The following is a 14,845-nucleotide window of genomic DNA, read 5'->3' on the forward strand; positions in this document are numbered from 1 at the left end:
ACTGTAGAGACACCTACTTGATTGCACCCAACAGAAAAGACATATACGAAGCAGTTAAATTCTACTTTCTACAAGAAAAAATCCTATCTAATTACACCAAATAAATAATATATACCATAACCAAACAATGAAACAATTAGACAATTAAACTATTATTCAATTAACAAATCAAATTGTTAAATATTTAATTTATTAAATAATTAAAAAATCGGTTATAAAATAAAAAAAATCAGTTTTTAATTGATTATAAAAAATAAACACATTTTCGACAAAAATCGATATCTGGCCCAAAAAACTTGTTTCTTAAAAGAAACTTTGGTAAAAATTGATTATTTAAAATTAGACTTTTAAAATAAAATCTTTTAAAATTTGGTTCTGGATTTGTTTAACCGCACAAAAACCGATTTTTAAACCAGTTTCGTTTTTCTTAGCCAATTTTGAAAAGCATGGATATGGTTTTAAATTCATTTAGTTGAGTTAGTTAACCAAATTTTAATTATGATTTTTTAAACGGTTATCAATATTTTGGTTTTTGTATGTACACCCCTACATTCTACACCCTAATATGCAAAGTCTAATACTCAACTATAAAGGTTAAATTGTAAATTCTAGTTCCTCTATCCTACATACCATATTCTATTTAACAAATGCTAATGCTAAGAAAAATAAAACAAAACTAACCTCGTTGACAATGGCACCGGCAATATAGACAACGCCGTTTAGTTGATACAAGCTCTGTTTGTTTGCCATGATATCCAACTGAAGGTAGGCACTGAGAAACCTCGAATCCGCTCTCAAAGTGTTCCTCCCTCTCTCCAGAATTTTCTCTCTCTAGCCAAACTCAAAATCCACACCAAATGAGGAATCTGCGGCTGTCTTCCACAATTTTATAAGCACACTCAACGTAAATCGCTACTGCCTCCAGCAGTTTACGTTCACCCCATCCAACACATAAATCGGTACTGCCTGTAGTGGTTTATGCACATGCCACACTCAACAGAAATCGCTGCTGTCTACAGTGGTTTCTGTATAAAACGTTAGCCCAAATAAACTGCGGCTGGCAGTAGCGATTTACGTTCTTCTATAAAGTATTATTGTCACTAGCGGTTTCTATAGAAATATGAAAAATTGCATTTGCATCTTGTCATTTCAAAAGTTGTATTTAGGTAAAATTCTTTTTCAAATAATTTATTTCAGTAAATTGCCCTAATTTTTAGTGTATAAAGAATTTGATTATAAAATATAAAATTAATTTTGATATGTGATTTATGAAAATAATTTTATACCATTCTTTTATGAAATTTATATATTTAGATAAATTTTTAAGTAATAAATTTAAAAAATCATTAATTTTATTGATATACAATACACAATTAATTATCATACACTGATTGATCATTGAAATTAAATTTATAAAATATTATCTATCCAATAAAATGAGAGAAATTGTTAAGTCTTGTTATTTGCATGTAGGTGTGTTTGGTTCAATTTTTTGTCCAGAATAAAAATAAAACAAAAAATAAAAAGAAAGAACATAAGCTCTCAAATTATTTTTAAATGAATGATGTCATGAAAGATTGCACTAATAATGTATCGAAATTGACATGAAAGGATAGAACATAGAAGATACCTTATTATATATTTATTTTTTTACACGAAATATGTTTATCTATGTAATTATACTTGATTGAAATAAAATAAACAAAAAAAAAAACGTTTTTTTTAATTGTTGATATTGAAAGAAAAAAAATATGAAAATATAAGAAAATAATGTATATAGTACACAATATAAACAACAGATTAAGATTTAGTTTGGATAAATATCTTAATTAAATTTCTTTTGAAAAATTAGTTTAAACAATGTTTATATTAAAAATAATTTATTTTTGTGTTTGTTTTTTTTAGTTCTAAAAGTGTTTTATTTTAAGAGAAGAATGATAAAAAAAATTTTATTATAAGAGAAATCATTTTTTTTAACTTCTTCATAAGTACTAAAATAGTTTTTAGAAAGTTGCAATTTGATTTTAAAAATTGTATCAAACATTAATATTATACCTTTTCATAAGTTAAAAGTAAAAAAAAAAAAAGTAATTTATGAACCTATCCAAACAAACCCTAAAAAAAAAAGGTAAATTAATTCATATTCTTAATTAATTAATTAATTAATTAATTATTAAATTTGAAATTTCAAAGATAAAGATTTGCATTTAACTCCATTGCTCATTCATATGATTACTCTAGAGCTCCACGTTCATCGCTTACTATACATTTTTCATATCCGGTCCGCCGCCATTTCCCTCACACCGTTCAGACGCAGCAGAATGCCACTGTCACTCCACCCTTGCATATGCAACCGAATGTCGCTCTCGTCCGCATTCGTGTAGTCGTTGTACCTGCACCACTCTCGGACGCGTCCATAGCCGGACCTCCTGTTTGGATCTTTCACTGACTCAGTAGCAGAACGCCGCTATCCCTCCACCCTTTGCAGACACAACCGAACACTGCTTTCCCCCCATAGGGGTGGCAAGCGGGGAAGCTCGTCCCGTCCCGTCCCGCCCCGCCCTGCCCCGCCTAGTGAGGCGGTCTCAGAATCTCACCCCGCCCCGCCTAACAGCGGGCTGGCGGGCCGGCGGCCCACCAAATATCTTCTTTTTTTTACTTTTAATTATTAAATAATATATATAAATGCATAAAAAATCTCTTCTATTTTTTACTTTTAACGATTATAATTTCTAAAAGTATAAACAAATAATTTTTATATTCACAAACATTAAAGTCTTTGTAATTATAAATATCTAATAAACATAATTATAAACCAAATTTTCATTCAAAACATAATTATAAATATTGTTCCCAAAGCAAAATAAACATAATCCAAAATATAATTATAAATATTGTCTCTAAAACAAAATAAACATAATCCAAAACACTCAATTTTCATCTTCATTCTCTTGTAAGTTGGGTTGGGGGAAGTTGGGTTTTGGAAAAAAAAATTGTAAAAATACCCCTTGCAAAAAAAAACTAAGCCCGGCGGGGAAGCCCGCCCCGCCCCGCCAAAGCCCGCGATTTAAGCGGTGCGGGTTAGGCGGACTTTTGCTATTTGACAGTCCCAATTTTCCAGTCCAGCCCGCCTTTTTTTGGCGGGTTACACGGGCCGGCCCGACGGGTTTAGGCCCGTTTGTCACCCCTACCCAGCACCCATACTGTCACAACTGTAGCCGCTGTACTTGCACTGCTCTTAGACACGACCATAGCCGCACCCCCGTCTGTTTCCTTCACTGTCGTGTGTGCTTTCCGTAGTCCCTTTCTGTTGTTGTCTCGTGATTGGTGTTGTAGGCGTGGGGTTGGTACTGTTGTATATTGGATGTTTATTTTCTTAGGTATGATGATGATTTTTTTTCATTTTAAATTGGATGTTTAATTTTTTGGATTGGATTTAAGTATATACAATTAAATTATATTGGATGTTTTATTTTAATAGATATGCGGATGATTAATTTTATTTTTAATTATATATTTAGTTTTTTTGTCGATGAGAGGGCTAGATAGAGAAGAAGTGACGACACTAATTCTTGTTGTGAGAGACGGATTAACATCAACCAGTGTGGCCAGTAAAAAATGGAGTGTCACCGATGAGAGAATTTAAGAGCATAGTATTGCGGTGGTCAATAGAATAAAAAAATATCGCTAAAAGTTAAAATGTAAAAAATAGAACTTTTGGTAGGGGTGGCAAAACGGGACGGCCCGCTCCGCCCCACCCCGCCAACTAAAATGGGTTCAAAATGCTAGTCCGTCCCACTTTATGGTAGATTGGCGGGTCGACAGGTTAGCCCGCTTGACTCTTTTTTTTTTTTTTTAAATAAAGTTCATTAAAATTAACTAAAAAATAATAATTAAAAAATTAAATACAAATAAAAAATAGTCAAATTAAAAAATATTTTTTTATTATCTTTTTTTAATTTTTAACTTTAATAAAATTGTTCCAAATAATATTTGTTAATAGAATTATCTTTATTTTAAAAAATAAGTCACATAATTCGAACAAATATACGAAATTGTAAAATAAAATAAATAAAGTTAATAACTAAAAGAAAAATAAAAAAAAAATGTTTAAAAATTCTATAATTATTAATTTTATAATAGTAATCACTCTTTTATTTAATAAAAAAATGAAAAATAAAAATTTCCAATCCGACAGACCGGCCCGCCCCGTCAAAATTCGCTAATTTGACGGGCTCCAAATCCTAGCCCGACCCGCATGTTTTAGCGGGTTTAACGGGTCGGCCCGACGGTTCCACCCCTAACTTTTGGTGAGAATAATTGAGAGTGAATTTTTTTTTTTTAATCTTTGTTGGACCAATATTATAATCCGATATTTGTATTATTTACAATCTATATTTTCTATCTAGCAGAGCCGAAAAGATATATATTGTTGTGAATTATTGTTTGCAGTTACTAATTTACTATAGATCATGAAAAAAGCGTAGGTCATCAATCATCATCATTCCCAAATCGAAGAACTCGAATCGTCTAGTAACTCAACAGGTGAGAGAATCTTCTTCCCAATTTGATCCATCCCTTCATTTTCTTCAACCAAAAACCCTTTTTTCAATTATCTCTACAATCGAAGGACCCATATAGCATTTCATTTTTTTGGTGACTATATAGCATTTCATTTAATTGAATTGAACTTGTTCAGTGTTACTCCTTGTCCTTCTCCCACCACAAAGATACAATCTTTATGCGCTCTTTCTCCCCTGCAATTCCCTTTTTGTGATGAATTTCTTGTTTCTACACTTGGGGTTCGCAAATTTTTGCGTTTTATCCTTTTTGGGAGCGTAGGTTGAGGAGAGTTTGTTGTCTTGTTTGATTGTAAAATTAGCTACCCTTGTAGCTAAGCATTTGATTTAGGGATTGTATATTTGGTTGTGGTCTCAATAGTTTATGGGGTTTGCAGAAGAGAAAACAAAAAACCCTTGATTTTTGGGAGCTTCTGATTGAAGAGACTCTTTTTATCTTCTTTGGATTGTAAAGTAAGCTACCCTTTCGGCTGAAGTTTTGATCTTTGGGGAATTGCAAAAGTGTGGTTGGAAAAGTTAGGAGCTCTGGGAAATGGGGAAGCCTTTGTTCTATGAGATCTTGGAGAAGCCAGCAACTAGTTGCATCATAGGAATATGCAGTGCTATTTGGTTCTACATACAGAAGAAGAATATTGGATACTCACATGTTGGTCTGAGTTATGAGACTGCCATTGAAGGGCATTATTGGAGGATCATCACCTCTGCATTCTCCCATATAAGTGTCATTCATCTTGTTTTTAACATGAGTGCACTTTGGAGTCTTGGGGTGATAGAGGAATTAGGGCACTTGGGTCTTGGTGTTGGGTACTATTTGCAATACACACTTGTATTGGTTGTTTTATCAGGGTTGCTGGTTCTTGGAATGTACCACATATTGATTCAGAGATTTAAACTCGAGTATTTTCGCCGAATTACAGCTGTTGGTTATTCGTGTGTTGTATTTGGGTGGATGACAATTCTTGCTGTTAAGCAGCCTTCCTCAAAGTTGGATCTCTTTGGATTCCTTTCGCTTCCAATCAGTTTCGCACCGTTTGAGTCGCTTGTTTTTACTTCGATTATTGTCCCTCAGGCAAGTTTCCTTGGCCATTTGTCAGGAATTGTGATTGGATATGCTATAGCATGGGGTTTGATTCATGGTATGAACAATTACTGGGCACTCTCCTTGTTGGGTTGGATCATACTTGTCTTCATCTTGAGCTTGAAGAGATCTGGTGCTGTTGACCTCAACTTCCTTGAGATCGAATCAGTGACTGATCCATCCTTCCCGTCGGTACGGTTTTTGGGATCAGGCAATGGCAGAACATTGCAGATCAGTGCATTGCCTAATGGAAATGTTGAATTTGTCTAATAATAAGTTCATAGAAATATATCTTTGTGATTTTAGATGTTGCCTTTTGGCATACTCAACATGATAACAATGTGATTTTAATTCTTCCAATATAAAATTTGTTCAAAGCTCCATCAATATCTTCTCTTTTTTATAGCTTGCATCTTTGGTTATGTGATGATGGATGTTCTCAGATGCCATATATCAATTTTGATGGAATGATAGTGCTAATTTTGTCTAACTTTTGTGTGCTAAAGTCAGCTATTGTTTTCATGTATGATACACTTATTATTAGATATAGTAGTATTTTTACCATTTCCTAATCCTAATTGTTTCTAAAGCCAAACACAAACTCATGTCTCTGGATTTGAGTGAAGATTTAGTACCTGGGTTTATATAGTTGATTGATTGGTAATTGTAATTTTGCATACTTGGAAAGATGCTTGTTGATGAATTTCATTATTATCCACTGATATTAGCCTTGAACATTAACTCATAAACAAAATGTTAAGATAATTGTGGGCAATGAGAATTTACCATTTCCAAGATACTCAAGAAAACATCAAGCTGCCATGGTGGTTGTTCCTTTTTTCTTTTCTTTTCTTTTTCCATAGATATTCTTTTCATCTATTTACCAACGAAAGATACTAATCTTTTTGAGCGGCATTAGGTTTGTTTTTCTAACTTCAGTTTTCTCCAGAAATTGAACAAAGAACTCTTAAAGAGACTGAGCATATACTATTTAATATAATATGTTGCTTTTTGGTTTAGAAATATTGGTATAATAGTTGGTTGTTTGTTTGTGTTTTTTTTTTTCAAAGCTTTGGAAATGTAGATTTAACTTATGATAGATGTCACAAGAAAATATTAGATCATATCTATATATCTATGTTTTTGTGCCAAATCTCGAGGTTGCTTCTTTCTTCCTTTGATTTAAGTCGCCAATTATACTTAAAAGTTATAACTACTAGAATCACTGTTAAAGATAATTTACACAATGTAGCACCATAAAAGTTGAGGCAATTCTGAATTCCCAAAAAACAGGTATGCCCCAAAGACAATAACAAAAAATCTCTCAACTATAAAAATTTTCATAAGCTTATTACTAAGAAAGATCTATATATCCAGCTAAAAAGAATTGAGGGAAGTGTATTTTTCTGCAGCCATATAAAAAATATTAAATAAATAGTAATGATATTAATAATAACGATAACACTAAGAGCTAGCTCTTGCAATGGATGATGCTTTGGATTCGACCATAGGAAAGAAATTGTGAAAAGAATAACCAACTTTAATGGAAACTCTCCATTTCCCTTCAAAACCTTCAGTATATCTGTGGACACAAAAGAGAGTAACAGTAACATAATCAAAATGCTAATGCTGAATCATGATATTTACCAAACAATAAGCAAATTTATAAGCTAACAGAAAAAAAGCATTCATTCATTCATTGATTTCTTTCCAATTCTCTCCTCTTTTCTATTCATCTCTTCTAAAGAAGCTATGTTTGTAACAGAAAAGCTAAAAATAATGGTCTAAATCAGGTTTAGAAAACAGTTACATTATGTTCCAAGAAGAAAATTTATAGAATTACTTGAAGGGCTAATTAGTGCTGTAAGAAAATTGATTAAGGAATCACAAAGAGAGAGTTTATATTGAAAGATTTAAAAGTTAAGGGTACGTTTGGTTTGCGCTTTCATTTTCTATTTTCATTATCATTGTTTTCTGTTTCTAAAATTTTGCGAAGAAAAAAGAAAACAAGAGGTGAAGACAGAAAATATGATTTTATTGTTTGCATCATTTTTTTTCCTTCCCAAGATTCTAAAAACAGAAATCACTAAAATGAAAATGGAAAAATGAGATCAGAATTGAAGATACTCACCATTTCTTCACATGAATATCCTTTGTGGCAGCACTTTGAGATGCAGGAGGAGAAGCAAAACCATCTTCTTGAGAACCTGGAAGAAGAATATTCCCTATAGACTTCCATAACCTCATTGACAAAGATCGGTTTAGTGAACTGCTGCTCATGGAAGGTGAAGGCAAAATTGGTGTAGCAGAAGCAGGATCAAGGCTACAAAACCTCAACGCGCCAAGCAGTTTCTCCGGTAGCTCAGATTGAGTTTGGCCCTCAAGAAGAAAAGCCAGATCAACAGTCAAAGTTTTCACATAGCCAAATGCCAAATGAACTATTGCAGTTGCAACCATGGAAGATCCAATATCAATGTCTACCTCTATGAAATTTGCTCTCACACAGTACTTACAAGCAAGTGCTCTCCCAATTATGCATATTGCTTGCTCGCCCACCGCCTTCTTTACAATCCAAGGACCTTTAACAATGTTAGCAATCAACTTAAGCCTCGAATTTCTCCACGCATCGTCGCCTTTCAGAAACTTGTCTACCAAGGAACCTTCAGGGAATGGTTCTTTGGATGCGAAATACATGACAGCACAATAGTTATCCTTGGTTGGAAGTTGAAGGTTGAATGCCCAAATAAAAGGCCTATTATCACTATCTGGAAACTCCTCTTCAATGATCTTCCTAACTAGGTTGTTTCGATTTCTCAAAATCTCATTTATTTTCACAGAACCTCTGACCCAATCAAATCCAATAGGCTGTAGCAGATAATCACCACCAGGGATCTTAACCTTTGTTCTCAAGTAATCAGAACCTCTAACCTGGAATGCAGATCCAGGAGGTGTAAACCAACAATTTGAACTGTTATCTGATTCAAGATATGGAACAGCTCCTTCAGATTTTATTCTCTCTATCCATCCACATTTCTTTTCGCCACCACGGTTGGCCATAGTGTGTACAGTTTCTGAGAAATAGACAAGTTTATACAATCGCGATTAAATGGTAGACAGAGTTGTTTTTAGTATTCTGTCTTATACATTGAGTCGACACACGATTCTGACACCAGATTAGTGGTGTGTGACTGTGTGTTAACTCAATGTATAAGACAAAATGAGTACAAATAACACATCTTAATCGGCAAAACATGATCTATGCATATAACATGCTTTCCAAAATTGGCAAAATAACTAGAAATGTTGAGAAAATGTCGACTAAAATTTTTTTTGAAAGAAATTGAACTGTAATACTAAAAAGCCCTCAACAGTTTTCTGCATCACGACTCTATTATGATGATGAGTTTTGGATCCTCTTTGAAGAAATCACAGCAAACATGTTTGGTTTGTGCATAATTTTAACAGATCTGGTAATTTTCAACAATAGATCCATAGTATAATGATGCATTGCATGAATTGTGCATGTGCACGTAGAATATTCATAAACATAGATATATACATACCTGTACGTATATGTACAATAATACAGTGGAATACAAGTACAATGCAGGACTAGCCAGAAGAATCTCAGGTATTAGGATCCACCATTATAGCACAAATTTGATCTGGAATAATCAGGGTTTTATTCATTCATATTTAGAACATGCTTCAGGATCAAGAACATGGATTTTTAGTTTGTAATGACTTTCTTTATATTTCTAACGATTAGGAAAAAATGAGAAATATTTCGTGTACTTAACTGTTTATTCTTTTTTTTTTTTGTGACTAACTGTTTATTTTTTATTATATTTGTCTACTCAGTATACGCAAATAACATATTTTCGTGAAAAGAATTTTAAAAATGCTATTCGGACACCAAAATCAGCTACAAAAATTAGTTATTAATGTGTATTTGTATTTTAATATGTATTTTATATTGATGGCTAATTTTGGTGTATACGTAATATAGTCGATTCTTGTGAGTACCGAGTATATATTCTTTTTGAATAATTGACTTGTATGTATTTTTTATTGTTTTTTGGTTCTATCTTTATATGTATTTTTTCATGTAAAAATGTGTCTTGAATTTGTTTATTTTTCTTTTTCCTTAATCTCTTAATTGGTATGTCATCTTTAGTGTGAGTGAAATTAGTTTTTATAATCGATAAAGAATATAAATAATGTTTTGAATAATTAAAAATTTTGCAAACCCGTTAAAAAAAGAGGAATAGAAAAACTTGTGCTGTTTGCAATAATTTCACAATAGTTGATTTCTATGTTTCGCCAAATAATTAAAATGATTAGAAATTAAAATTATTAGAAGAGAATATGACTTAAATTCATATAAAAAAATTGGTATCAATTTTTATATAATAAAAATAGATAGATTTATGAAAAATGCTGGGATGAATTTAATAAATGATAGATAACACTTGAAAAATTTTCGTTTACTTTGTAAGTTACTCACTTTTGTGAGAAGAAAAATGTCATGATATTCATAATGTGTTGTGATAAAGATGATATTATGGATGACCACGTATAATTTGGATGGTTTAATTTTTCTATAATGAAATGTTTAATTACCAAAAAAAATTATATTTAATGAAAGAGGAGAAAGAATATTCTGTACATGTATAAATAGGGATTTATTCTAAAACAATATACACACAGTAAAAACAATTCTTTCTCTTTTTTTTTATGTTGCAACTATTCTAAATATTCTTCTCTCAATCTTTATATATAATACTAGTAAATATATTAATCATTTCTATTATATTGAGATAATAATTGTGGTGAATATTACTACTAGAATTATCTAATTATACTTTTTTATTTTATATCTATTAGTACCAGTAAATGCAACTAATGGCATGTAATAGTTATTTGTCAGGCATGTTGTATCAAAATTAACCACATCCCCAAATGAATCATATGTTGCCTTACTTCTTACATCCACCCAAAATACATTTTTCACTTGGAAATTATCATCAAAGTCTATATCATAGAAAAAATTCCGTTCTTGCTCTCGCATCTTTGTAAAAAACCTCCTTAAAGCCTTACAATCAGTTTCCTCGCCAATTGCATGAATTTCCTTCTTAACATGATTTCTTAGTTCTTGTTCGACAAAAGATAAACTTCCATTCTCTTCTGAATCATGAACAAGAGATCGGAAGAACTTGTTCATCCTCGTTTCATGATTGGTTTCCATTGTTCTCTTCACATGCACACTGACGTTTTTGTTTACTTTGAACATCATTGACTTTGTAGGAAGAAGTTCATGAGAGTGTTCAAGCACAGCTTTCATTATGTACCTAATCAAAACCACTGAGCTGGTTCATAGCAAAAGCATACATAGTTATTCCCAATCTCGGAGAAAAAATGAACATGCATAATTGAGAAATGAGTCTTACTGTTAGGTGGAAGTGTTAAATGTTGATGGAATTTTAGTCCTGCAACTGAGGGTTACAGCTTCTTACTCATTCATTAATTAATGCCTTTGTGATGTGTAAGAAGAGGGTCATGGGGGATTTTCGTGTTTTCTTTCAAATAATCTCTTGTAAAAGTATAGTTAGATTCTTAGTAATAAAATTCAAATATCAATGCTTCGATTGGAATTAGGGATGAAAAAAGTATTTAAATTAGTGATTTTGAATCCCTCGTTTATTATAAGGGCCAAAGAGATAATTCTTGGAGGAAAGCTTAACCCAACTTTAAGATTACATTTAAATAATATATAAAACTATTTTAGAAAATACCTTTCAAATTAACTAAGAAAAGAAAAAAGAAAAGCACCTTTATCTTGTATCTTTTTGTCTACTCTAGCCTCTAGGTTTTATGCCTAAAATAAAAAACTCAGTCCAATACAAACAAAAGTGTAGTTGAACTTGAAAGTTGAAACCATAAGAAACTGATGGCAAGATTTAGCTAACAAAAAAAATCTACCTCCATGATCCATTACCATAGCTAAAGGTACAAGAAGACTAGTTTGCATGGCAAAGATATAAAATCTACTCCTTAATCTCTAACTATTAGAACCATTTCTACTGTTCTTGAATAAGGGATAACAGAATGACTATGTCCTAAATTAAACTCTAGACTCAACACAAACTAAAGGGTAATTGGTGCAGTTCCTAAAATTCTATGCTAATGTTCCTGTTGTTGCTGTGGTGGTTGTGGCTGCTGAAATTGCTGCAGATGCTGAGGTTGATGGTTCTGGAATAGCTGCTGTTGATGCTGTTGCTTCCGCGAGCGAATTTGGAGTTGTTGTAACTGCTGGGCAGCTAAAATGGTGTGCATGGACTGATTTTTGGATTGGAATTGTTGTTCTCCTCCAACTGATGAAGCAAAGTTCATAGGTGCTCCTCCATTTGGCAAAGCTTGTCCGGTAAGGACTCTCAAATGCTGAATTTCCTCTTTTAATGCATCGTTAAGCGCTACACACGAAAATATAAATGAATTGATTCTTATAGCAACTGAGATATAAAATCAGATTCAAGATCAACTACCTTTGCACATTCAAAATTCAAATTTGACTTTCATGGAATGGTTTCTAAAGTGAAGGCAATAGTATAACAAGTGTATCAACTTCAACAAAATTCCAATTTCCAAGTAGTAATACACAATACATCAAAATGTGCCATAATAAGTAAAGAAACATTATAAGGTTGCTTTCAGCATGAGCTTACCATCTTGCAAGTGAACTTGTTGCTCCATCGATTGCACCCGCACTTTCAGCTCATTGTTTTCGGCATTCAGTCCACCTGTATCCCTCTGCTCATAAGATACCAAAATGAATTGATTATTTTTCCTCCAAAAGAGCTTTTCAAACAGAAAGCGACATAGTAAATAATGACAATACACACCACTGAGAAGATAGAAGTTTAAACATATATAAATCACAGTCGCGAGTTGATACAAGTGGAGTAAAGTAGAAAACACTGTAAAATCAGATACAGATGATTAGCTAATACACACCTGCAAGATAGTTAATTGTGCCGACAAGGATGTTGCTTCTGTTTGCAATGTCTGTACCCTCTTTTCAAGCTCGGCGATGTAGCGCATCTTCCTTTCTTTTGACCTAGCAGCAGACTGTCTATTTGCCCATATCCTGTTACCCAACTAAGCAGTATTAGTTACAGTGTAATTTTTTTCAAATGTGAACTAAAACAAAATGTAAATAATAGGAACACAAAAAATTCCAATCATGAATAAGGTGGAGGGTTAATCTACTTGAATAGAAAGGTATGCTAATGAAGCCTTTCGTGTAAGCAATTCAGTCCAAGATATACATTGAAATCCGCATACAAGACAGATATAGCAAGAAAGCAGACTAGGGAAGGTAAATAAGCACCACTAAATTCAAGTAACAATTTGGGTGTGGCTTAAAATGGTACCTCTTGGCACGCTTTGGATCAATTAAGGCAAGCTCGGCAAGCTTGGCAGCCGAAATAGCCTTCTTGGAATCAACTGCTGAGGCCTCTTCCAAGCCAGAGACTAAAATCTCAGGTTTGATGGTTGTGGATCCATCCATGGACTGGCTATGCTGGTGCCTCACTCTAGGCCTTCCATTAGTCCCAACAGCAGTGTTGTCTTCTGAAGAGGCGGCAGCGGCTCCTGATGCCAATGCTGAACTCAATGCTACTGCTGCTGCTGTTGCTGCACCACCAATTGAAGTCTCCCCAATTCCAAACTCGCCTGTAGCGGCCGGCAAATTGAATTTATCCATATCAAGGTACATGGACAGTAGGTCTTCCTCAGTGTCATCGGAGAATGAGGGCCCATCAGCACATCCTCCAACTATGCCAAGGTCATTTTCAAAGCTAATATCATCCGGCAAAGTGAGAATCTCGGAATGAGCACGCCTATGGCCTCGATTTCTCGGAGGGTTATCAGGCATTCTGCTAATGTCATGACTAAAACTAGCAGAGTCCGAGGTTGCAGCCGGAACTGGCAGAGGAGGAAGCAATGCTGATGAAGATGGTAACTCTGATTTCACATTAAAAGGGGCTGCGGAGGCTGAGAATCCCGAAAAACGGCCAGAAGAAGGAGGAAAACCTCCACCATGACCAGGGGATTTGTCCTTATCCATGAAGATTATCCAATTGATTAACTACTCCAAAACCCTACTAATTACTAAAAAGAAAATCAACCATAAAAAAATGCATAGCCTTAGTAACATAACCAAACAATAAGCCTCAATTTCAATTCAGCTGAAATCATATCTCATAAGGGTAAATAAACAAACAAAACTATGAAAATCAATGTAAACTAATTCTGGAAGCTACAAATAATAGAACATGGGAAGTTAAAGAACAAATCATGAACACTCGTGAAAGCTAAAAAGTTTGTACCTTAGAGCCTGAAAGATGATAAAAAAGACAACTTTTTTGGAGTGTGGCTTAGACCAGAGGAAAGTGTGAGATGGGAAGGATCCAAAGCTTGAAACAGCCCCAAATGGGAGAGAACTGAGAAGGGGTAATGGTGTGAGACATAGAATGTGTTGTTGTTTATGTATGTGTGAGTTGGAAAGGTGAAGAGAATGGACAAAAAGGTTTTGGGATATGGTGAGAGGAACAAAGGCACATGTAACTGCGGGGAGGAAGGAGCAAAGTTTTCAAATGAAAGGGATTTGGACATTGAACAGAAACCAAACATCCTAAGAGAGACCAATGATCTCTCTCTCTCTCTCTTAATTGCTATTAAATGTTGGTATCATATTCATTAATTGATTCCAAAATCTTCAACAGAATGCTATTTCAACAACTCTTATAAACTCAGCAAGTCAACAACAATTACTTCTGAAGAAAGAGAAAAAATTGAAAGTTAATTTGGTCAAAGCAGAACCACTATTAAATAAAAGTTTATATAATTATACTATTACTACTAATATAAAAAAATCAACTATTAAATTAATTATCAATACAAAATATTTATTAAAATATAAAATATATATTAAAAATAATTAAATAATATGTATTTATACATAAATATTTAATAATTAATTTTTTTACGTATAAATAATATTTTTAAAATTCATATATGCATATAAAATAAATTTAATTATTTAATTAGTCTCTATAATTTTATCGAATTTATAATTAAATTTTTATATTTTTTAATTAGATCCCTACATTATTTTTAATTTAGT

The 14,845-nt window shown here is 33.0% G+C and overlaps 3 protein-coding genes across 3 annotated transcripts; 1 reads left to right on the forward strand and 2 right to left on the reverse strand.

Moving 5' to 3' along the window:
• Positions 1-4,415: 4,415 nt before the first annotated feature.
• On the forward strand, positions 4,416-6,039 carry LOC112736790 (RHOMBOID-like protein 13). The gene is made up of 2 exons (XM_025786389.3): positions 4,416-4,545; positions 4,958-6,039. The coding sequence occupies exon 2, from the start codon at positions 5,113-5,115 to the stop codon at positions 5,926-5,928; it is 816 nt and encodes a 271-aa protein (XP_025642174.1). The 5' UTR covers positions 4,416-4,545; positions 4,958-5,112; the 3' UTR covers positions 5,929-6,039.
• A 1,746-nt stretch (positions 6,040-7,785) lies between these two features.
• On the reverse strand, positions 7,786-8,715 carry LOC112732496 (protein ENHANCED DISEASE RESISTANCE 2-like). The gene has a single exon (XM_025781239.3). The coding sequence runs from the start codon at positions 8,713-8,715 to the stop codon at positions 7,786-7,788; it is 930 nt and encodes a 309-aa protein (XP_025637024.1).
• Positions 8,716-11,623: 2,908 nt separating this feature from the next.
• Positions 11,624-14,484, reverse strand: LOC112736792 (probable transcription factor PosF21). The gene is made up of 5 exons (XM_025786390.3): positions 14,049-14,484; positions 13,092-13,830; positions 12,673-12,805; positions 12,384-12,468; positions 11,624-12,131 (listed from the first exon to the last, which is right to left on the reverse strand). Exons 2-5 carry the CDS (start codon positions 13,784-13,786, stop codon positions 11,842-11,844), a joined length of 1,203 nt encoding a protein of 400 aa, XP_025642175.1. The 5' UTR covers positions 13,787-13,830; positions 14,049-14,484; the 3' UTR covers positions 11,624-11,841.
• Positions 14,485-14,845: the final 361 nt, after the last annotated feature.

The sequence above is a fragment of the Arachis hypogaea genome, chromosome 13 (assembly GCF_003086295.3).
Source record: "Arachis hypogaea cultivar Tifrunner chromosome 13, arahy.Tifrunner.gnm2.J5K5, whole genome shotgun sequence".
NCBI classification, from domain to species: Eukaryota; Viridiplantae; Streptophyta; class Magnoliopsida; order Fabales; family Fabaceae; genus Arachis; species Arachis hypogaea.